The sequence below is a fragment of the Phacochoerus africanus genome, chromosome 3 (genome assembly GCF_016906955.1).
Source record: "Phacochoerus africanus isolate WHEZ1 chromosome 3, ROS_Pafr_v1, whole genome shotgun sequence".
In the NCBI taxonomy this organism is placed as follows: Eukaryota; Metazoa; Chordata; class Mammalia; order Artiodactyla; family Suidae; genus Phacochoerus; species Phacochoerus africanus.
In genome coordinates this window covers 182,924,425-182,948,016 of record NC_062546.1, presented here as the reverse complement: position 1 = coordinate 182,948,016, position 23,592 = coordinate 182,924,425, and the positions used below count along the sequence as shown (strand labels likewise).

The 23,592-nt window shown below is 37.9% G+C and overlaps 1 protein-coding gene across 1 annotated transcript in view; it reads left to right on the top strand.

Moving 5' to 3' along the window:
• The window catches only part of ABCA12 (ATP binding cassette subfamily A member 12), a 200,405-nt gene that overhangs the window by 80,040 nt on the left and 96,773 nt on the right, over positions 1-23,592 (top strand). The window contains exons 8-11 of the mRNA XM_047773427.1: positions 883-995; positions 5,626-5,701; positions 10,680-10,798; positions 11,827-11,933. Of these exons, the coding sequence (XP_047629383.1) occupies positions 883-995; positions 5,626-5,701; positions 10,680-10,798; positions 11,827-11,933 (415 nt within the window). The remainder of the gene's footprint in view (positions 1-882; positions 996-5,625; positions 5,702-10,679; positions 10,799-11,826; positions 11,934-23,592) is intronic.

Genomic DNA, 23,592 nt, shown 5'->3' with positions numbered 1-23,592 from the left:
TATCCCTGGAGTCGTGCCTATGGGCCACTTAGAGGATGGAATGCAATCTTTAATTAGGACAAGCTCCTTTTTTTCCCCCCAAATATTACCATTTGTTTAGCCAAAGATAAATATATATTTTTTTTTAGATTTTTTTTTTTGTCTTTTTGCTATTTCTTGGGCCACTCCCGCGGCATACGGAGATTCCCAGGCTAGGGGTCCAGTCGTGCTGTAGCCATCGGCCTACACCAGAGCCACAGCAACGAGGGATCCGAGCCGCGTCTGCGACCTACACCCCAGCTCACGGCAACGCCGGATCGTTAACCCACTGAGCAAGGGCAGGGACCGAACCCGCAACCTCATGGTTCCTAGTCGGATTCGTTAACCACTGCGCCACGACGGGAACTCCGTAAAGATAAATATTTATCAACTGCTTAATTAATAAGCTTGAAACTGATTCCTTTATCTGGGCTTGATTTTCAATGAAAATAATTTCCAATACTTAATTTCCAAATACTTTTTTTGTTTTTAATTTTTCCTTTAATTAAAAACAAACAAAAAAAAAGTTAAGTCTTTCATTGGAAGCTACTGTTTCTCACCATTTATTTTTAGGTCTTAACAACAACAACAACAAAAACCTGATATGAACTTCACTCCTTACTTTAAGGCCTTTTAACTTTAGAATCTTGGAAACATGAAGTGCCCTGTCTGGTTCAAGAACACTTTGTTGGGATTTTGTGCATGAACAGACAAACAAGTAATTAAATGACAAAAGCAACATCTTGTCTTTTATGTTATCAGAATAATTCTCTATACTGTAGCTATTTTCTCCTTGAATAACCTTTTGTTTCTGTCTGCAAACCTTGAAATGCAATCCGGTTTAATTGTTTTTCAACTCGTTAGCGCGCTGCTGGCCGTGCAGAAGGTTTATCCACGTGTCACAACTAACGAAGGTTTCAGAACTCTCCATAAATCTGTTAAACATCTGCTGTATACTCTGGACTCACCATCTCAAGGTATTATATTTCCATTTTCCTGTAGTCAATTCTGTGTTGCAATTCTGTGTTCAGTTTCATTAGAAGTAATAAACAGAATCAACTGAAATAATCATTTATGGATGATATTATTCTTAGGTGGGAATATATGCTATAACTAAATCTGCATCTTTATCTAACCAACTTATGGAAGCAAGGAGAAATCTCTGGCAAAGAGGCTGTGACTTTCTAGGATTTTTATTTAGGGGAAAATGATGTCTCAGCTTCTAAAACTATGTTTATACTTGGTATAAAAAATAAATATCAGAGTAAAGGGGTAAGCCTCAACAAACAGCTTTCTACCACTACTTTTGAAATAAAAGCCTACACTGAATTACAGTATTTTTGCCCTACTTTGCAAACTTTGGCTTTTAAATCAGGACGAATCTTTCTTTAGTAAAAAATATACCCCTCAACCAACCATCTTGAAAATGCATAGTGGACATCAGAAAGTGAATAGATTGGTATAAAGCTATTGTCACTCCCAGTAAGACAAGCCGTAGCATGTTGCTAGTGGATCAGAAAAGATCACCTCCGCATGTATAGAATAGCATTATATGCCACACACATGGGAATACACAGACACACACACACAGTCACATACAGACATTTAGGGCTGTACGGAATAAATCCTTACCTCCCAAGTAAAATGTTCGGTTAGCATTTACTTCTCCTGAATGAGTTTAGTATTCTCATTTCTCAACTAAGTTTTTCAGTTTTTAAATACATAGACTTTACCTTTGGGCTATAGATAAGTATCCTGAGAGCATCAGGTCATGAGCTGACTGTTTATTACAAGGTTTTAAACTACTAATTTTCATATGAAAAGCAGATTTGGAAAGATTTTGAAGAATTCTCAAAAGAGGATCTAACACTCTTGAATACCAATTTCTTTTAGTCTAGAACTTTTTAAATCTACAATTATAGAATTAATGACTAGCTTACAAGATTGATTGTTGTTAAATTCAATATCTTGATGCATATTCGGGTTAAAAAAAATAAAAATGCTTACTCTCTTAAAAAAAGTCCAGCCTGGAGTTCCCGTCGTGGGTCAGTGGTTAATGAATCCAACTAGGAACGATGAGGTTGTGGGTTTGATCCCTGACTCTCGCTCAGTGGGTTAAGGATCCGGCATTGCCATGAGCTGTGGTGTAGGTTGCAGACGCGGCTCAGATCCTGTGTTGCTGTTGCTGTGGCTGTGGTGTAGGCCGGTAGCTGTAGCTCAGATTAGACTCCTAGCCTGGGAACCTCCATATGCCGTGGGTGTGGCCCTAGAAAAGACAAAAAAAGAAAAAAGAAAGAAAGTCCAGGCCAGAAACACAGACAGCACACTAACAAACACTAATTATTTCCTCTTTATATTTTTCTGTTTTCATTTTAAAGACTTGAGAACTTCAAGTTTCTCCTTGCCATTCTTTCCTTTTCATCTTCAGACTCACACCCTGTAATTGTGTAAAGGGATAAAGTCCTTTTACGTTTTTTTTACAAAACATTTTTACAAAAGACAAAACACTCCTCAGTGCCTTAGAAGCCAAATAACTTCTTAACTAAGGCAGCAAACACTTTTCTTGGTGAACAATATTTAGCAATGGCCATATCTCATGCCTATGAATATGCTAACAATTTTGACAAGTATTAAACCACGTCATTGGATGGTCAAGATAACAAGAAAATACATCAAGGACGTGTGTTTTTATTTATAAAATTAGATGTGCTTAATTTTTTTTGTTTTATTTCCTATATTTGTGACTTCATTAGTGTAAGGATACCAAGGCAGTAGCATTAATGTCAGTATTTAAGTCATTTACCCCAAGTTCCTTCCTGCTTGAGCAGGAATTTCATAACCTTTGATAAATCCTTCCAAGTATTCCTGGGAATCCTTCAGGAAACTCAAACCTGTCATTGAAGGCTGAACCAGTGACCCTACTTTAAAAGCATAGGGATCTGTAGCCCCACATACAGATAACTGCCATATAGCCCAAGCCACCTGTGCTTAGCCTTCATGGCATTTAGCGGTTTTTATGCAGTGAACACATTTCCTCCCTTGGCTTACACTCAGGTAATCTGGAGTGGAGTGGTCTCCCTTAGTAGAGTGCTTGGGTCCTCTCTGATGCATGACAGGGCTCAGATAGCCTTGAAGGTCTCACTCCTCTCTTTCAAAGAAAGAAAATTAAAAGACGGTATTTTTGTATTGATGATAAGGGTTTTATTATCTTAAATCCCTTTTACCATAAAAACTACCTTATGAGATATGGTTATTATGCCATTTGCAGAAAAAAATAAAGACTGAGGCAAAGGGTGGCTAGGCACTTTGCCTTCGTTATACATCCAGCAAGTGGCTGAACTGAGATTAGAACCTGATGTGTTTATGCCCAAAGCCAGGTCCTTTGAGCCCTTTGTTTGGTGGCCTCGCTCATATTTTCCATCTGGGACATATACATACTTACTTCCAGTAACCACACAAGTTCCTGCCACCACCAAATCTCAGCCACTGATGGAGTTTGACTCACTGTGCCAGATGCCTTATCACATGATACATTTTTCCTCAGTCATCTCCCATTCCTTTCTGCGCTCTGATTTCTATAAACCTCCCCAGCCCATGTCTATTTCTGATTCAGCCTCAATTATGAACACACCTCAAGGTTTCTTTAGAAGCCTCCTCAGCCACCATGAAAATACACACTTGGGAAGAAGGTTATCTCCCAGCTTCCTTCTTAAGGAATCTAATTCTCTTCTCTGCCTCAGTGAGGATCCTTGCTTCACAATTTAGTATTTCCATTTATCAGCACTGAGTTTTGAGAGCAAAGATTACCTTTGTGCCTCCTTGAAGTTTGCTTTTTTTTGCAAAGTAGTAAATTACATGAAATTACATCTTTAAACAGGAAGTCATCTTTCCTAGTGAAAAGAGCTTACTTATGCAATACATTTCTTTCTATGTCTAAGGACACCATTTTTATATACTCCTAATTCTACAAATTAAAAAAAACAAAAACAGTATTTCTTCCCAGATACTTTATAGAGTCCAAAAGGGAAAGCAGACCAAGGGAGAAGTCCATACTTGACATCAAGGTCAAGCCTATGTACAAAGTTCATTTCTGTTAGTTATTCATTTTAATAGTCTGATGAGGAAGAGAAACTCCATAACCGTATAGTATACAAATGCTAATGAACTTGCTCAGCATCACATAGGACATCAGAGTCAGCAAGACTTGATCTTAGAAAATGGTTTTCTATACTTTTATACCACAAAAAAACATAAATCTCAACAGAGTCCTCTCCTGGATTATTCTATGTGTGGATGCCAGTAACTGATAGGTATTGAAATTATTCACTTCGTTTATTTATTCTGGGAATCTTCATTCTTGGTCGTTTCAATCACTGATGCACTGCTATTGTTAAAGCAGTACTACTCAGCTGCACCTTGAGCAGAACACAGAACTCTCCTCTGCCAGCCAGGAAAACTGAAAAAAGCTACTGTGCCTTCTAATAAGGACAGTTCAGACATTACTACTCAGACACAGATGATACAGAGGTAGACAAGGAGGTCTTTAATTCTGTGAGTCTTTTTTACACACATGCTAATTTAAATACACTAAATGACCAGCACCGGAAAAGTACAGATGGTTGCCTAGTTTTGTGCTTAGGACCATCCTAGTAGGATTTAGGACACACTAACTAGAGACAATGGGAGAACTATTAAAGCTGGCAATAAAATATCCTATTGAGAGCAATTATGCCCATGTTAAAAAAAGAATGACAGCATGAAACTACTGGATTATTTATAAAGAATTAGTAGTGTCTACAGGGAAGATTGAAATAAGTGATATCATTTCTTTAAAGGAGCTGAACAAAAACATTGGATTTCTGATGTTCTTATTCATGCAATTGTCATTTTAAAGTATTTCATTTTCAATATTTCATGTGAATGCTGTTGCACACTTACTCTTTAATGCTACAATGTTATGCGACAAGCCGAATCGGGGACCTATTTAATTTCTAGGGACAATTCTTGGTGTTGAATAAGATCTTCACATATGGTTTCCATTAGACCCAACTTAGTGATTGCCTTCCACACTCCAAACCTTTATATTATTTAAGACCACTCAGAATGGCTCTGTTAACATTAGCCAATTTGCATTCCCAGATGCAGTCAATTGAAATCACTGATTGCTTTTCCAAAGACAGAAAATATAGATTAGAGATGACAGATGTTTCCTGAGGCTACATTCTAGACAATCAAGGGAAAATAACAACAACAACAAATCCAGTGACCCATAAAACTGAAATTGGCCTTATTTGATTAACAAGTCATGGAGTGATCAATATCATTATAATATTCAAGTCATCCATACATACTGTTTTTAGAATAAAAATAATGTAATGGTTCGATGCACAGAGAAATAACTTGTTAGAAATGCATGTGCTTGACCATTAGGATAATTTCAATTAATAGGAATCTATTTCCTATAAATATCTTAAATGTTTCTAACCAAAAGAGCTTAGATATCTTTTATAATATTCTTTGGAGAATTAATTTGACCTGGATGATTTTTGCTTAGAAAAATAAATTTTTCATGTTAAATATTGTCCTATATAAATACTTTTACTTTAGGTGGCTCTGATAATACAACACACATGTGGAGTGAGGAGGATGGACGGTCACTATCCCCCAGTAGCCTGGCTGCGCAGTAAGTCTTTGTTGGTTTGTTGGTTTGTTTCTAAATTGGTAAGTGACTTGGCTGAATAAGCAATAAAAACAATTCATAAACATTGTTCTTTTATCAATATGTAAGGCCATAGAATAGAAAAAGGAACTATTGACTGACTAAAGAGAAAGACGCAGTTGAATTTTAGTAAATTTGAAACTTACTTTTGGTATTATTCAAGGATCTGTGTTTTAGTTCTGAGATTGCATAACTAGATCTAGCGTGTCCTGTCTGGATGGGTTACCTTATGTCTATGAGGAAAATCTTGCTGGAGGCCCAATTTCCAACCCTTTCAAGGTCTTTTGTCATGAAAGATGGAAAAGCCTGCAATTTTTCACATTACTATTTATTTTGTTTTTTTTAAATCAAGGTATATTATTTGTTCAATCAAGGTAAAGCAAAATTTGCTTGCTTCAGTAGTATTCGGGTAGTCAAAACTGTTTATAGGTAACAATTTTGGACTCTTAGTGGGGCATGTAAATAGGAATAGGCAGTGGAAATGACAGCAGCAATCTTGGCTTCTAAGGACCATTACTATAAACAGTGCCCTGAAGTAACTGTAGTAGTTATGGTAGGAAATACAAGCAGTTGCCTGCAGGAGCTGATTAAAGTAAATTCATATAGTTTAAGGCATATATAGAGAGTAGGTGTCCTATTATATAAAGGTTGTTTTGGCCTGATAAATTATGCTATTGAAATTCTTAGTCCCAAAGGATATATTTTTTTGCTGATGAAAATTTGTACAAATTTTTAAAAAAGTATTAGGACATTTTAACCATTCATTTATTTTTCTAAAATAAAATCTATGCAATTGTTTATAAACTTTCTATTATTTAATGAGAGGTTCTTCAACTCTGGGTAATTCTAGATAAAATCCTTCCATAAAAAAACTTCCTCTTTCTGTTCCCACATTTCTTCTTCTCTAAGGTGGATGAACCAGATGCTTCTCCCAAGAGCAGTCTAGCAGCCCTGAGCAATTTTCCCCCAACCAGGATGCCATGTTCCAAATAGTCAAGTATTTTAAACACATTCCTTATACAGCTACCAAAATAATTTTTTAAAGAAACTTCTGAATTGAGATAACTGTGTGCTTGCTGCTGAAATCAAGTATCTTTATCAGAGCCTTAGGGCATCCATAGCTTTGATAATGCTAGCGCTTCAGACCTGAAAATTACGCAGCAGATGTAGTCAGTTGCTGACAGCTAGCTGACAGTTTATTAGGAAGAATTCAATACTTTTAAGATAGCTCTTGTTGAGATTGATGAAATTAAGGAATTTCTTACCTTTGGACTTCCTTTCTTTTCTGTTCCCACTTTAAAATAATCACAGAGTGTCAGTACTTGGTATGAGATTAAAATGTTTATGGTCCAGAATTTTCTTTTCCTTTTCTTTTTTTTTTTTTTTTTGTCTTTTTAGTGCCATACCCACAGCATATGGAGGTTCCCAGGCTGGGGGTCAAATCAGAGCTATAGCCACCGGCCTATGCCACAGCCACAGCAACACCATATCCGAGCCTCATCTGTGACCCGCACCACAGTTTACAGCAACACTGGATCCTTAATCCACTGAGAAAGGCCAGGGATCGAACCTGCGTCCTCATGGATGCTAGTCAGATTCATTTCTGCTGAGCCACGGGAACTCCTATGGTCCAGAATTTTCTTTCTTTCTTTCTTTCTTTTTTTTTTTTTTGTCTTTTTGCCATTTCTTGGGCCGCTCCCGTGGCATATGGAGGTTCCCAGGCTAGGGGTCGAATCAGAGCTGTAGCCGCCAGCCTACGCCAGAGCCACAGCAACGCGGGATCCGAGCCGTGTCTGCAACCTACACCACAGCTCAGGGCAACGCCGGATCGTTAACCCACTGAGCAAGGGCAGGGACCGAACCCGCAACCTCATGGTTCCTAGTCGGATTCGTTAACCACTGCGCCATGACGGGAACTCCTGTGGTCCAGAATTTTCTAAAGAAACCTGCTCAAAATTATTATTTTTTTCTTATAGCTGTTCTCCCTCTTCACTACTTTTGTACTAAAGTTAGCATTTTTATTGTTGTGTGGGTATCTGTGCACACACACACATGCATGCAAACATCCATAAACTCATCTTTTGTTGTTAGCATTCTTGGGAAGTAGGTGAGTTTTATATAAAAGATACATAAATTAAATGGCTTAAAGGAATATTTGGATATTTATGCCAAAGAAATTGTGCATGTATATGGAATCTTAATTTTTGGAGTATATTAAAACCTATTTCCAAAATCCTGTCAATCAAATGTTCTTTATGAAACTAAGATAATGGCTTAGATTATATTTCAAGGTCATTTCCATCCCAACATTCTTCTATTTTAAGCTTGAAAATTCACCATGAAATGCTATTGTGTCATTTCTTCTGGAAGGTTAGATCAATATTTTGCTATAGAGCATAGCAAAGGATGGAAATAGCTCAATGCTATAATGATTATGACAAAGAGGAGGAGATCACAAAAGAAAGAGAGCAATACTTAAAGAGAGAGTGTCTGGTCAAGGAAATACCAAACAAAAGCAAGAAGTCTTAGAGATGGGTGCAATTTTTTTAAAATATGGAGGCTATGGATTGTATTTAAATGAGTGTCAGCCATCTGATACCAATTAGCTGTGCTCTGACTGTCAAATTAGAGACTTTTCTTGCTATAGCCTTTTTTTCTTGTTAAATTTCTTCAAGGATCCCATATCATTAACCCACATCTAAACAGCCTGAGACTTCTTTAATGTTAATGAAAATATTGTCCTAAATGTTTACTATGCCAGGATAGGTCTCCTCCATTAGTATATGAATAAAATCAAAGTTGAATGTCTAATAGAACTAGTTAATTTGAGTGTTGTGAGGTTCAATTCAAAATAGATGGTTCCCACATCAGCCACTGGCTTTTAGTCTATCTCTGTTGTACATAAAATTCAATAGTAGACACTCAGAAAGAAATCACAAAATAAGTAGGGATGCAGTCTCACAGCTTCAGGACATGCACTATGATGCACATGTACTTACATTCATATGCTTCAGAAATCTTAGGCTATGGTCTCAGATGCCAGTCAACTTGAAAGGGAACCAGAAAGTGGTTAAATTGGGAACTCTGAATTTTTATTTTTTTATATAATGATTTTTTTTTTCATTATAGCTAGTTTATAGTGTTCTATCAATTTTCTGCTGTACAGCATGGTGACCCAGTTACACATACATATATACATTCTTTTTCTCACATTATCATGCTCTATCATAAGTGATTAGACATAGTTCCCAGAGCTAAATAGCAGGATCTCATTGCTTATCCATTCCAAGGCAATAGTCTGCATCTATTAACCCCAAATTCCCAACCCATCCCACTCCCTCCTCCTCCCCCTTGGCAACCACAAGTCTGTACTCCATGTCCATGATTTTCTTTTCTGTGGAAAGGTTCATTTGTGCCATATATTAGATTCCAGATATAAGTGATATCATATGGTATTTGTCTTTCTCTTTCCGACATACTTCCCTCGGTATGAGAGTCTCTAGTTCTATCCATGTTGCTGCAAATGGCATTATTTTGTTCTTTTTTATGGCTGAGTAGTATTCCATTGTGTATCTATACCACATATTCCTAATCCAATCATCTATTGATGGACATTTGGCTTGTTTCCATGTCTTGGCTATTGTGAATAGTGCTACAATGAACATGGGGGTGCATGTGTCTTTTTCAAGGAAAATTTTGTCCAGATATATGCCCAAGAGTGGGATTGCTGGATCATATGGTAGTTCTATGTATAGTTTTCTAAGGTACCTCCATACTGTTCTCCATAGTGGTTGTACCAGCTTACATTCCCACCAACAGTGCAGGAGTGCTTCCTTTTCTCCACACCTCCTTCAACATTTGTTATTTGTGGATTTATCAATGACGGCCATTCTGACTGGTGTGAAGTGGTATCTCGTGGTAGTTTTGAATTGCATTTCTCTAATAATCAGTGATGTTGAGCATTTTTTCATGTGCTTGTTGGCCATCTGTGTACCTTCTTTGGAGAAATGTCTATTCAGGTCTTTTACCCATTTTTTTCCATTGGGTTGTTGGCTTTTTTTTCTGTTGAGTTGTATAAGTTGTTTGTATCTTTTAGAGATTAAGCCTTTGTCAGTTTCATCTTTTAAAACTATTTTTTCCTATAAGCTGAATTTTTTTAAGGAAAAAGAAAATAACATATTGTTCAGTTGGATTCGCAATGAAATGGATTTAAATTATTTAGAGAATGTTATCAGTGAAAGGGATCTAGCAGATCATCCAGCCACCTACCTCTTATTTGACAAGAGAAGAAATGGAGGTCCAGAGAGGTAGTTGCCCTATTTAGAGGGGGAAAACAAAGAACGAAAGGAAGAGAAAAAATATGCAAGACTCGTGGGATGTGCTTACACTGAAAAATTATTCATTATTTATCTGAAATTGAAAATTAACCAGAAGTCCTATATTTTACCTGGTAACCCTAAGCCTGTGATCTTTCTGTCATATAAATGTACCTAGAAATGACCTTAATTAAATATAAAAATGGCAACAATGGAAGAGGCATGTACTCAGAGAATCCAGAGTAGTGCTACTGTTGTGTAGTTGGGCTGGAAGGGGGCGGATCGCTTACTTCACAGAGTTTCAGTGTTTAACTCAACCAAGGCCAAACAACCAAGGAGTCACATGATCTCAAAAAAAATGGCTTTGCAGAGTTCCTATCATGCTTAAGGGATTAACAAAACTGACTAGAATCCGTGAGGACTCAGGTTCAATCCCTGGCCTCACTCAGTGGGTTAAGGATCCAGCATTGCTGTGGCTGTGGCGTAGGCTGACAGCTATGTCTCCTATTCGACCCCAGGCTGGGAACCTCTATATGCTGCAGGTGTGGCCCTAAAAAGACAGGAAAAAAAAAAAGGCTTTGCTTTGTTTTTATATGACTCAATTAATAATTCTTTCTGTTCTGTAGGCTCCTAATACTGGAAAACTTTGAAGATGCCCTCTTAAACATATCAGCAAATAGTCCTTATATTCCGTACTTGGCATGTGTGAGAAATGTCACTGATAATTTGGCCAGGGGATCAAAAGGTAATACTCTTCTTAAGAGTCAAAATGATGCTCATGATTTCTAATTTTGTTCTAAAGTAGTCTTACAAGACACTTGTTTAAAAAAGAAAAAAAAAGGTAAAAATCTTAGTTTCCATATGCACCAGTGTCAGTGGTTTGATATGTATAGGGAATTTCTAATCATATTATAATATTGTTACTCCTGTTGCTGCTGCTAGTACCAACTGGCCACCTGGACAAACTTTGATGTGTAAGGGCCATATAACAGATAGTGTGATAATTACTACCTGGATAAACTTTCCAAGTGTCCAGAATTAGTTCATATAACCCTCCATGAGCTTTTCCATGACCTTAATAATCTTAGTTGTCAAAAAATAATAAAGAATGATAATATGGACTTCCGAAAACAGATGTAAATTACATAAACAAAGGCATTTTTGTAGCAGGCTGTTTTTGCTTCCTATCTTTACCCACTTTATTTTCAATTTTCTGCCTACACGAGCAACCATAAAGATTTCATTTAATCAAATATTTATTTTCCCATTTTTTTAAAGATAAAACATCTATTTTCTCACATTTTATTGGAGATATACCTTCACTTTTCCTCCTCCTAAAGAGTTTTTTGATACTTAACGGCAGGCAAGTAACACAACAAATATTTAAGTGTGCTCTCTGTTTACTGGGTGTGAATAAAGGTTGGAAGGGGATATTTGCATCACAGTGGTTATACAACCTATTCTCTCTCAAACACTTCAACTTAATAGTAGATCCAAAGTAAAAGCATATTCAGTTCACAAAGAGCCAAACTGTCCAGCACCTTTGCTAGAAATATTTTTGTCTCTAAGTAGAATATCTATGAATATTTTAAAAATAATGAACTCTATAGTCTCCATGGTTCAAGGAAAGATTAAATTTTCACTCATATTTAGATTGAAGTAGGCTATTATCTTAGAAAAAAAACTTAGTAACAAATTAGGATAAAAGTGTCTTTCAAATAGGTGTCCTGAATGACCTTGCGGTTTACATAATTCTTTTCTCCTCCTTTACAGAAAATTTAAGACTCCTGCAGTCCACAATTCAATTTAAAAAATCTTTTTTTCAAAATGGTTCCTATAAGGATTACTTCCCTCCAGTTCCTGAAGCCCTGAAATCAAAAGTAAGCCATGAAAGAAAAAAATAATAATATACCTCAACACTTCCTGTAATTCTCTGACAAAATATGTTTTTAGTTTAAGTTTTCAATCTGTATATTCATAAATGCTGGTCCTATTTTGACTCCAGATTAATTCCAGAAGAAGGGTGACAAGAGTTCTGGTGTTATGTTATTGTATTTTTTTTAAATGAGTGGATATCTCTGTCTAAAATGACCCATAAGAGCCTAATTTCAGAATGCAATACATAAAGGAGTAACTACTGATAATAGTTGTCTTATTAAGCTTCATAACTTGGAAAAACATTCAAAACATGATTCCTATTTGAGATGTCTCTGGTTTTAAAAATATGAAAGTTGACTTCAGGAGTTCCCTTTATGGTTTAGCACTAACAAACCCAACTAGTAACCATGAGGATGCAGTTTCGATCCCTGGCCTTGCTCAATGGGTTAAGTACCTGGAATTGCTTTGAGCTGTGTGTGGGTTGCAGATGGGGCTCCGATCCTGTGTTGCTGTGGCTGTGGCATAGGCTGGTGGCTGCAGGTCTGATTCAGCCCCTAGCCATGGAACTTCTATGTGCCACACGTGTGGCCCTAAAAAGAAAAAAAAAAATGTTGACTTCAAAAGCCGATTTCAGAGTTCCTGATGTTGCAATTCCTGTGGTGCAGTGGGTTAAGAATCTGATTTCAGTGGCTTGGGTCTCTGCAGAGGTGCTTGTTTGATTCTTGGCCCGGGAATTTCCATATGCTGTGGATGTGGCCACACACACACACAAAACACTGATGTTTTAGACTTAACAGTGTACAAAAATCTCAGAAGTTGACTCAGTTTATTTTTATTGTTGTAATCAAAAGCAGAAACTAATAAATCATGTTAAAATGTATGATATTGAAGAAAGGGAAGTGAGCAACAGAAAAAAATTTAACTCTGAAGTTTGAATTGGTTGGTGTTTGTTTCTTATTCTTTGTTCAGCTCATGCATATGGTATGCAAGTTATCATGAAACTCACTCTTGTTTCTTAAATAACCTTATTAAATTTTGAAAGCAGCTTTCCTAGTAAGAACAGCAGTTTAACTGGGTTTATGTAGCTGGAAATAAAGTAAAATTAGAACTGGTTTATTCAGGGCAAGTAGGATGACTTGCTGTATAGTCAACATGGTCTAATTAAGCAGACATACAAAGCATGTGTCTATGTATATTACAAATAAATATGCTAGTTAGATTACCTACATCGTAGTCTTAGTCTTCTACACAAATCAAAATTTCTAATGTGCTTAATTTAGCAGTATCTTAATTTGTTTGTGCAAATGAGAAGGAAGTTATGCTTTCATCTGGATAAGTCCTACTCTTCCCTCAAAGACAAATTTAAACGTTACTCCTGTAATATTAAGGTATGCCTTTCTCCCCGTTTCCAAGCCAGGATGGATAATGTTTTTCCATTCATTCTATCCATCATCTGTGCTCCCATAACACTAATCTATCTACTTAAAAGATATAAACTCAAACCCCAAAATCCTTATAATCAATTCAGTAGAGGAGATGGAAAAGCAAACCAATGATTATAACACACTGAGGTAAGTGTGAAGTATGTGGATGGACAGGATTCTATGTATGGAGGTGGCATATTTAACTCAAATTTCAGAGGATGAAGGTGGAGAGAAGAAATTTCGTGGAGGAAAGGCTCCTTATTCTGAGTCTTGCAAGCTGTGAAGAATTAGGTTTCAGGCCTACATTCCAGACAGAGACCTGCATTGGTAAGAAGACAGAGGTGTGAACTTAGAGGACAGATATAAATTACCTGAGGTCATGTGTCCAACTGGAACAGAAGGTGCCTATGAGAAAGGCAGGAAAGGGGACCCAGATCCCCAAGGCCTCTTTACGCTTAATCAAGGAGTTTGAATCGGATCCTGAAAATTGTGAATGTGAAGAAGGTGAATTCTGCATTTTAGGAAAAGATTTCTCTAGGAGAATTTCGGAGGACAGATTGGAGGAAAGCCAAGTAAAGGATTTTTGCAGTAGCTTAAGCAAAAAGTGAGGCCCTGCACTATATCAGTGGCAGAGAATATAGAAGGAAGAGAATGTCAAGAGCACTGTAGCAGGTTGGGCTCACACAATGTGGCAGCCAGTGAGGTGTGAGACATAAGGAAGAGGAGTCTCCGATTGCAGTGAGATTTCTGGCTTTTGGAACTTACAGTCTAGCATTATCACTTGTTGTCTATGTAAGGTCTTCTTTTTTTCTTTTTTGGGCTGCATCCATGGCATGTGGAAGTTCCCGGGTCAGAGAGCAAATCTGAACCATGCTGTGACAACACCAAATCCTTAACCCACTTTGCCAGAGTGGGAACTCATATAGGGTCTATTTCCTTCACTAGAGGGTAAAATCTGATGAAATCATGCCTTCTGTATCTCTAAAGCCCCACATATAGCACACAGTAGGAGCTTAAGACTTGACTCATGAATCTGTGAACAAATGACAGTGTTCAAATCAGTGCTGGTGATGTAATCCCATTACCTGGGCAGTTACTCATTGTGGTTCTCAATTTGCAAAGTAACTTGGCAGCACAAGATATACACTGAGAAATGGAAAAAAACACATCCTCATTTACACTAATGATACTAGATGGAGCTAAGGATAGTTTAAAACAGCACCCACGTTTAGGTTACTGCTCCCCTTGTGGTTTACATTATGAAAGAAGTTTGGAAAGCCACAGAAATGGAATAAACTACAATCCTGTCTCTTGGGTAGAAAATCTATTGGCATTTATAACAAGCATTTAACAACACCCATTCATTCCAGAACTACAAGTTCCATAGGAACCTAGCTAAATCTGTCGCTTTACTGTATACTCTCAGTACCTGGCACAGAGTCTGACTCATGGAAAGTATTCAGTACATACCATTGAAAGAATGAAGACAAGCTCCTAGGTTTACAAAGAGAGGTGCTCTTACTTCCCTGCTTTGTCCTCCTTGGTAATTAGTATCTTGATTGTGGCAATCAGTTAGGGCCCACCCATTCTAAAACTTTATTCATGATATTTCTAAGAAGGTTTAGACCCTCCAAAATGCCAAGTGCCTGTCATTCATTGTTGACTTTTTTTCTGTTCTAGCCCTGAACATCCTACTCTTCTTGAGCTTTTGTGTTTTCTTCTCCCTTCTTTGTCTGTTTTCTTCTCTTTTCTTTCCAGTGTCACTGGTGGGAAGGACAACGTCCCAATTGGGGAACTACTCATAAAATAGGTATTCTCCATATTAAGCAGAAATACAGATAGCACACTATTTATATTGTAATGCCTTTACATTTTTAAATAGGCCTCTTTTCCCTTCATTTACCTGCTAAGGACCCAGGAGTGCTGCTGTTTAAGCATATTTATACGTACAATATTTTGAGGTCTACATCAACGTGTTACAATTCTGATTCAGATGCACTGGGAACCGTGGGCACTAGGTTAATTCAGTCACAGCTGGATGTGGAGTTAGTTATGGGTCATGGTTCACATTTAGGCCTGAGCCCTTACTCACTAGGTGGATGAGCTTATGATGCATGAAGCTTTGACAAACCTACAATCTGAACTTGATACATACTTTTGAAGAGAGACAATTATAATTCTCTGAATGTTTGTTGATTATTAATTATCTAATAAGCTTCTATATTGTTTAATGCATTTAAAGCACTAAATAATGACAAATACTAAATGACAGTCCTATTGCTCCTTGGCAGAAGTGCCCCACAGTGCGGTCCACATTATTAACCCTGAATCAAATTCTTATTTCACAGGACCATTTCTACCTCAGTAGCATGGCTAGATTTCCAAATTCTCCTTCTATATTTTTCATTGTATCAAGCCAAGATTATACTATCTGGACTTGTATTGATTTCCTGTACATGTATATCAAACTTACAATTTAAAAATATATATATTTCAGCATCTACTGAGTAAAGTTATTCAAATTTACTATACCTTTAAAAGTACAATGAAAAAAAATTATTGGGCTACCAGCATTTATCTTTACATTTATGAAATTACTGGAGGATGTGGCAGAGAGTTTTGACTCCATATAGAAGTTTAATCACATCAAATATTTGGAAAATCAAAGGAAAAAAGATATGATTGGGGCTATTACAGAATGGAAAATTTCTCATAGTAGTAAGACTAGTAAGTAGAATTTTAATACGTATGAGACCATTTTAGATGGTTCAAAACTGGAAATCAATTAGAATATAAAATATGGTAGAAAACAGACCGATGATATTTACTAAGATGATTGGCGTTTAATTTCTACTGCCTAGACGTAGTTACTATAAATCTTACATGCAAGACACATCATTATGCCTTTCCCATTTGATATATGCAAAGAAATATTTCTAAACATTTTCTTTTTTTTCCATTTTTTTTATTACTCAAATGAATTTATCACATCTGTAGTTGTATAATGATCATAATAATCCAATTTCACAGGATTTCCATCCCACAGCCCAGGCACATTCCCCCAACCCCCAAACGGTCTCCTCCAGAGACCATAAGTTTTTCAACGTCTGTGAGTTAGCACCTGTTCTGCAAAGAAGTTCATTCTGTCCTTTTTTCAGATTCCACATGTCAGTGAAAGCATTTGATGTTGGTGTCTCATTGTATGGCTGACTTCACTTAGCATGATAGTTTCTAGGTCCATCCATGTTGCTAAAAACGCTGGTATTTCGTTCTTTTTGATGGCTGAGTAATATTCCATTGTGTATATGTACCACATCTTCTGGATCCACTCCTCTGTCAATGGGCATTTAGGTTGTTTCCATGTCTTGGCTATTGTAAATGGTGCTGCAGTGAACATCAGAGTACATGTCTTTGCGAGTAGTGGTTTTCTCTGGATAGATGCCCAGGAGTGGGATTGCTGGATCAAATGGTAGTTCTGTTTTTAGTTTTCTGAGGAATCTCCATACTGTTTTCCATGGTGGTTGCACCAATTGACAATCCCACCAACAGTGTACTAGAGTTCCTTTTTCGCCACACCCTCTCCAGCACTTACTGTTTGTAGACTTGTGGATGATGGCCATTCTGGCTGGTGTAAGGTGGTACCTCAGAGTGGTTTTGATTTGCATCTCTCTAATAATGAGTGACGTTGAAGATCTTTTCATGTGTTTCTTGGCCATCTGTATGTCTTCTTTGGAGAACTGTCTGTTTAGATCTTCTTCCCATTTTTGGATGGGGTTGTTTGTTTTTTTGGTATGGAGCTGCAGAAGTTGTTTATAAATTTTGGAGATTGATCCCTTGTCAGTCGATTCTCCCATTCTGTGGGTTGTCTTTTTGTGTTGTTAAGGGTTTCCTTTGCTGTGCAGAAACTTTGAAGTTTGAGTAGATCTCTTTGTTTATTTTTCTTTTTATTGTCAATCTCTGATAGGTGGATCTCTGAAGACGTTGCTGTTGTTTATGTCGGAGAGTGTTTGGCCTATGTTTTCCTCTAGGAGTTTGATAGTGTCTGGTCTTCTATCTAGGTCTTTACTCCATTTGGAGTTTATTTTTGTGTATGGTGTTAGGAAGCATTCTAATTTCATTCTTTTCCATGTGGCTGTCTGGTTTTCCCAGCACCACTTGTTGAAGGGGCTGTCCTTTCTCCATTGAATATTCTTGCCTCCTTTGTCATAGATTAGTTGGCTATGAGTGCATGGGTTTAATTCTGGGCTTTCTATCGTGTTCCACTGATCTATATGTCTGTCTTTGTGCCAGTACCATGCAGTTTTGACGACTATTGCTTTGTAGTATAGTCTGAAGTCCGGGAGCCTGATTCCTCCAGCTCCATTTTTCTTTTTCAGGATGTCTTTGGCTATTCTGGGTCTTTTGTGCTTCCAAACAAACTTTAAAATATTTTGTTCAAGTTCTGTGAAAAATATCCTTGGCAATTTGATAGGGATTGCATTGAATCTGTAGATTGCCTTGGGTAGTATAGTCATTTTGATAATATTAACTCTTCCAGTCCAAGAGCATGGTATATCTTTCCATCTATTTGTGTCATCTTTGATTTCTTTCATCAGTGTCTTATAGTTTTCAGAGTACAGGTCTTTTGTCTCTTTAGGTAGGTTTACTCCTAGGTATTTTATTCTTTTGGATGTGATGGGAAACAGGATTGCTTCCCTAATTTCCTTTTCTGCTTCTTCATTGTTAGTATATAGAAATGCTGTCGATTTCTGTGTGTTGATTTTGTGTCCTGCGACTTTGCCAAATTCGTGGATGAGCTCTAACAATTTTCTAGTAGAGTCTTTAGGATTGTCTAGGTATAGTATCATGTCATCTGCAAATAGCGATAGTTTTACTTCTTCCTTTCCAATTTGGATTCCTTTTATTTCTTTTACTTCTCTGATTGCCGTGGCTAGGACTTCCAAAACTATGTTGAAGAGTAGTGGTGAGAGCGGACATCCTTGTCTTGTTCCTGATCTCAGTGGGAATTCTTTCAGCTTTTCACCATTGAGAATGATGTTTGCTGTGGGTTTGTCATATATGGCCTTTATCATGTTGAGGTGGGTTCCCATTATGCCCACTTTCTGAAGGGTTTTTATCAGAAATGGGTGTTGGATTTTGTCAAAGGCTTTTTCTGCATCTCTTGAGAGGATCATATGGTTTTTATTCTTCAGTTTGTTAATGTGGTGTATCACACTGATGGATTTGCGGATATTGAAGAACTCTTGCATCCCTGGGATAAATCCCACTTGATCATGATGTACAATCCTTTTAATGTATTGTTGGATGCGGTTTGCTAGTATTTTGTTGAGGATTTTTGCATCGATGTTCATCAGTGAAATTGGCCTGTAGTTTGCTTTTTTTTGTGGAGTCTTTCTGGTTTTGGTACCAGAGTGACGGTGGCCTCATAGAATGAGTTTGGGAGTATCCCTTCTTCTGCAATTTTTTGAAATAGTTTCAGAAGGATAGGTGTTAGCTCTTCTCTAAATGTTTGATAGAATTTGCCTGTGAAGCCATCTTGTCCTGTACTTTTGTTTGTTGGAAGTTTTTTAATCACAGTTTCAATTTCAGTTCTTGTGATGGGTCCATTCATCTTTTCTATTTCATCTTGGTTTAGTCTTGGAAGATTGTACTTTTCTAAAAATTTGTCCATTTCTTCTAGGTTTTCCATTTTATTGGCATAGAGTTGCATATAGTAGTCTCTTATCATCCTTTGTATTTCTGTGATGTCTGTTGTTACTTCTCCTTTTTCATTTCTAATTTTATTGATTTGAGTCCTCTCTCTTTTTTTCTTGATAAGTCTGGCTAGGGGTTTATCAATTTTGTTGATCTTTTCAAAGAACCAGCTTTTAGTTTCATTGATCTTTTCTATGGTTTTCCTTGTTTCTATTTCATTGATTTCTGCTCTGATATTTATGATTTCTTTCCTTCTACTAACTTTAGGTCTTGTCTGTTCTTCTCTCTTGAGCTGCTTTAGATGTAAAGTTAGTTTGTTTATTTGGGCTTTTTCTTGTTTCCCCAGGTGGGCTTGTATTGCTATAAACTTTCCTCTTAGAATGGCTTTTGCTGCATCCCGTGGGTTTTGGAGTGTCGTATGTTCATTGTCATTTGCTGCTAGGTATTTTTTAATTTCCTCTTTGATTTCTTCAGTGATCCAGTGGTTGTTTAGTAGTATGTTGTTTAGTCTCCACGTGTTTGTGTTTTTTGCAGTTTTTTTCTTGTTGTTGATTTCCAGTTGTATAGCATTGTGGTTGGAAAAGATGCTTGATATGATTTCAAGTTTCTTAAAGTTACCGAGGTTGGATTTGTAGCCCGGGATATGATCAATCTTAGAGAATGTTCCATGTGCACTTGAGAAGAATGTGTATTCTGTTGCTTTTGGATGAAATGTCCTATAAATATCTATTAAGTCCGTCTGGTTTAATGCTTCATTCAGGGTCTGTGTTTCCTTATTGATTTTCTGTCTGGTTGATCTGTCCATTGCTGTAAGTGGGGTGTTAAAGTCCCCCACTATGATTGTGTTATTGTCAATTTCTCCTTTTAAGGTTGTTAGCAGTTGCCTTATATATGGTGGTGAACCTGTGTTGGGTGCGTAGATATTTAAAATTGTTATATCATCTTCTTGGATTGATCCTTCTTTGTCCCTTAAAATATTCCTCCTTTTAAAGTCTATTTTGTCTGATATGAGTATTGCTACTCCAGCTTTCTTTTGATCCCCTTTTGCATGAAATATTTTCTTCCATCCTCTTACTTTCAATTTGTATGTGTCCCTAGAAGTGAAGTGGGTCTCTTGAAGACAGCATATATATGGGTCTTGTTTTTGCATCCATTCAGCCAGTCTATGTCTTTTGGTTGGGGCGTTTAGTCCATTAATATTTAAGGTAATTATTGATATGTATGTTCTTATTGCCATTTTATTAATTACTTTGGATTTGTTTTTGCTGCTCTTTTTCCTTTCCTTCTCTTGTTCTTTTCTACCTATAGAAGTTCCTTTAGTATTTGTTGTAAGGCTGGTTTAGTGTTGCTGAATTCTCTCAGCTTTTGCTTATCTGTGAAGATTTTGATTTCTCCTTCAAATCTGAATGAGAGCCTTGCTGGTTAGACAAATCTTGATTGGAGGTTTTTTCCTTTCATCACGTTGAGTATATCATGCCACTCCCTTCTGGCCTGCAGAGTTTCTGCTGAAAAATCTGCTGATAGCCTTATCGGGGTTCCCTTGTATGTTATTTGTTTCTTTTCCCTAGCTGCTTTCAAGATTTTCTCTTTGTCTTTAATTTTGGTCAGTTTGATTAGTATGTGTCTTGGGGTGTTCCTCCTTGGGTTTATTTTATATGGTACTCGTTGTGCTTCCTGGATTTGAGTGAGTGATTCCTTCCCCATGTTAGGGAAGTTTTCAGCTATTATCTCTTGGAATATTCTTTCTGTCTCCTTCTCTCTCTCTTCTCCTTCTGGCACCCCTATAATACGGATGTTGGTGCATTTCACGTTGTCCCAGAGTTCTCTGAGACTCTCTTTGATTGTTTTCAATCTTTTTTCTCTTTTCTGTTCTGCATCCATAATTTCCACTAATCTGTCCTCCACCTCGCTTATTCGTTCTTCTGCCTCCTGTATTCTGCTGTTAGCTGCTTCTACTGATTTTTTTATTTCAGTGATTGTATTTTGCATCTCTTCTTGTTTAAGTTTTCTATCTTGTATCTCTTTGGTCAGTGTTTCCTGTAAGTTATCCATCTTTGCCTCCAGTTTATTTCCAATGTCTTGCATCTTCTTCAGCATCAACAGTCTAAAATCTTTTTCCTTGAGGCTGAGAATCTCCTCATGGCTTAGCTGTTTTTCTGGAGTTTTTCCTTTCTCCCTCATCTGAGTTATAGTCCTCTATCTTTTCATTTTTATAGGTTTTGGTGTGGTGACCTTCTTACAGATAAGAGAGTTGTAGCCTCTCTTACTTTTGGTGTCTGTCCCCCCTGTGGCTGAAGTCAGTATGGGGGCTTGGTGTAGGCTTCCTGATGAGAGGGGCTGATGCCTGCCCCCTGGTAGGAGGAGCCGATTCTAATCCCTCTGGTGGGTGTGGCTTAGTCTCTGGATGAGATTAGAGGCAGCTGCTGTGCCTGAGGGGTCTTTAGGTAGCCTGTTTACTGAGGGGTGGGGCTTGATCCCTCCTGGGTTGTTGTTTGCCCTGGGGCTTCTCAGCAGCTGGCTGATGGGTGGGGCCAGATTTTCCCAAAATGGCCCCCTCCAGAGAAAGGCACTGCTGCTGAATATTCCCGAGAGCTTTGCTTTCAATGTCCTTCCCTCACAACAAGCCATGTTCACCCCTGTTTTCCCAGGATGTCCTCCAAGAACTGTGGTCAGGTTTGACCCAGATTCCCTTGGAGACTTTGCTTTGCCCTGGGACCCAGTGCATGTGAAAGTCTGTGTGCGCCTTTTAAGAATGGGGTCTCCATTTCCCCCAGTCCCATGGAGCTCTTGTGCACAAGCCCCACTGGCCTTCAGTGCCAGATGCTCCAGGGCTCTTTCTCCCTGTGCCAGATCCCCACACGTGAGAGTTTGATGTGTGGCCCAGAACTCTCACTCCTGTAGGTGAGTCTCTGTGAACCAATTAGTTTCCAGTCTGTGGAGCTTCCCACCCAGGAGGTATGGGGTTGTTTATATCGTGAAATCGCCCCTCCTACCTCTTGATGTGGCCTCCTCTTTTTCTTCTGGAGTAGGGTATCTTTTTTAAGGTTTCCAGTCCATTTTGGTGAATTTTGTTGTTTTTAGGAGAGAAATTGAGCTCCAGTCCTTCTATTCCACCATCTTAATCCCGTCCTCCCCCTAAACATTTTCCTATATCATAAAATAATTCATTTCTGTCAAAATGCAACTTCTGATTGGAAACTGAGGTGCAATGAATGACACATATATTTGCTTCTTTAGATGTTACTCCAAATTATTTGACTTCTTAAAAGGAATATCTCTAAGAGTAGCTTCCAAGCGCAACAGAACCAGCTTTCCCAGAGGCATAATTTTCCCCCAGGAAGTATGATTTGAGGATATATCCTCAGGACACACAGAATGTAGTGAACTGCAAGATGCTTGACAGGGTAGGAAATTAGTTGATTTTCATTTTTCTCCTTTTCCTCTGAATGTGGGGTTCTAAGTGCTTTTAAGCAGTTGATAGAACAAAAGTTTCTTTCAGTAGGTAAGAGGGTACAAGATAATGTCAACACAGCGCAGACACTTTGGGGAAAACCAGCTATATGCCCATCCGTATTTAGAATATGTGTGGTTCTCATGCTGTGGTTTAAAAAGTCTTTTTTTTTTTTTTTTCTTTTTAGGGCCACACCTGCAGCATATGAATGTTCCCAAGCTAGGGGTTGAATTCAAGCTATAGCGCCAAGCCTACATGATAGCCACAGCAACACAGGATCCAAGCTGCTTCTTCAAACTACACCACAGCTCATGGCAACACTGGATCCCCAACCCACTGAGCAACCCACTAGCCTCATGGAAGCTAGTCCGACTCATTACCACTGAACCACCACAGAAACTTCCTAAAAAGTCCCTTTTTGTTATTTTTTAGAACTTGTGGTGAAATACACATAATGTAAAATTTACTACCTGAACCATTTTTAATTGTGCAGTTCAGTTGTGCTAAATACACCCATATTATTATACAGCCAATCTTCAGAACTCTTAGTCTTGCAAAACTAAATGCTGTACAAATATTTCCCATTCTCCTCTCCCAACATCCGCTGGCACTTGCAATTCTACTTTCTGCTGCTGTTAATTTGGCTATACTAGGTACCTCATGTAAGTGGAATCATATAGTGTTTGTCTTTCTGTGACTGGCTTATATCACTCAGCATAATGCCCTCAAGGTGCATTTGTGTTGTAATATGCCTCAGAATTTCCTTATTTTTTTGTTGTTGTTTTTGTCTTTTTAGGGCCTTACCCATGGCACATGGAGGTTCCCAGGCTAGGGGTCCCATCAGAGCTGTAGCCACTGGCCTACATCACAGCCACGACAATGCCAGATCCGAGCCTTGTCTGCAACCTACACCACAGCTCACGGCAGCATGGATCCCTTACCCATTGAGGGAGGCCAGGGATCGAACTGTGTCCTCATGGATACTAGTCAGATTCATTGCCATTGAGCCACGATGGGAACTCCAGAATTTCCTTACTTTTTAAGGCTGAATAGTATTCCATTTTATGAACATACCACATTGTGTTTATCCCT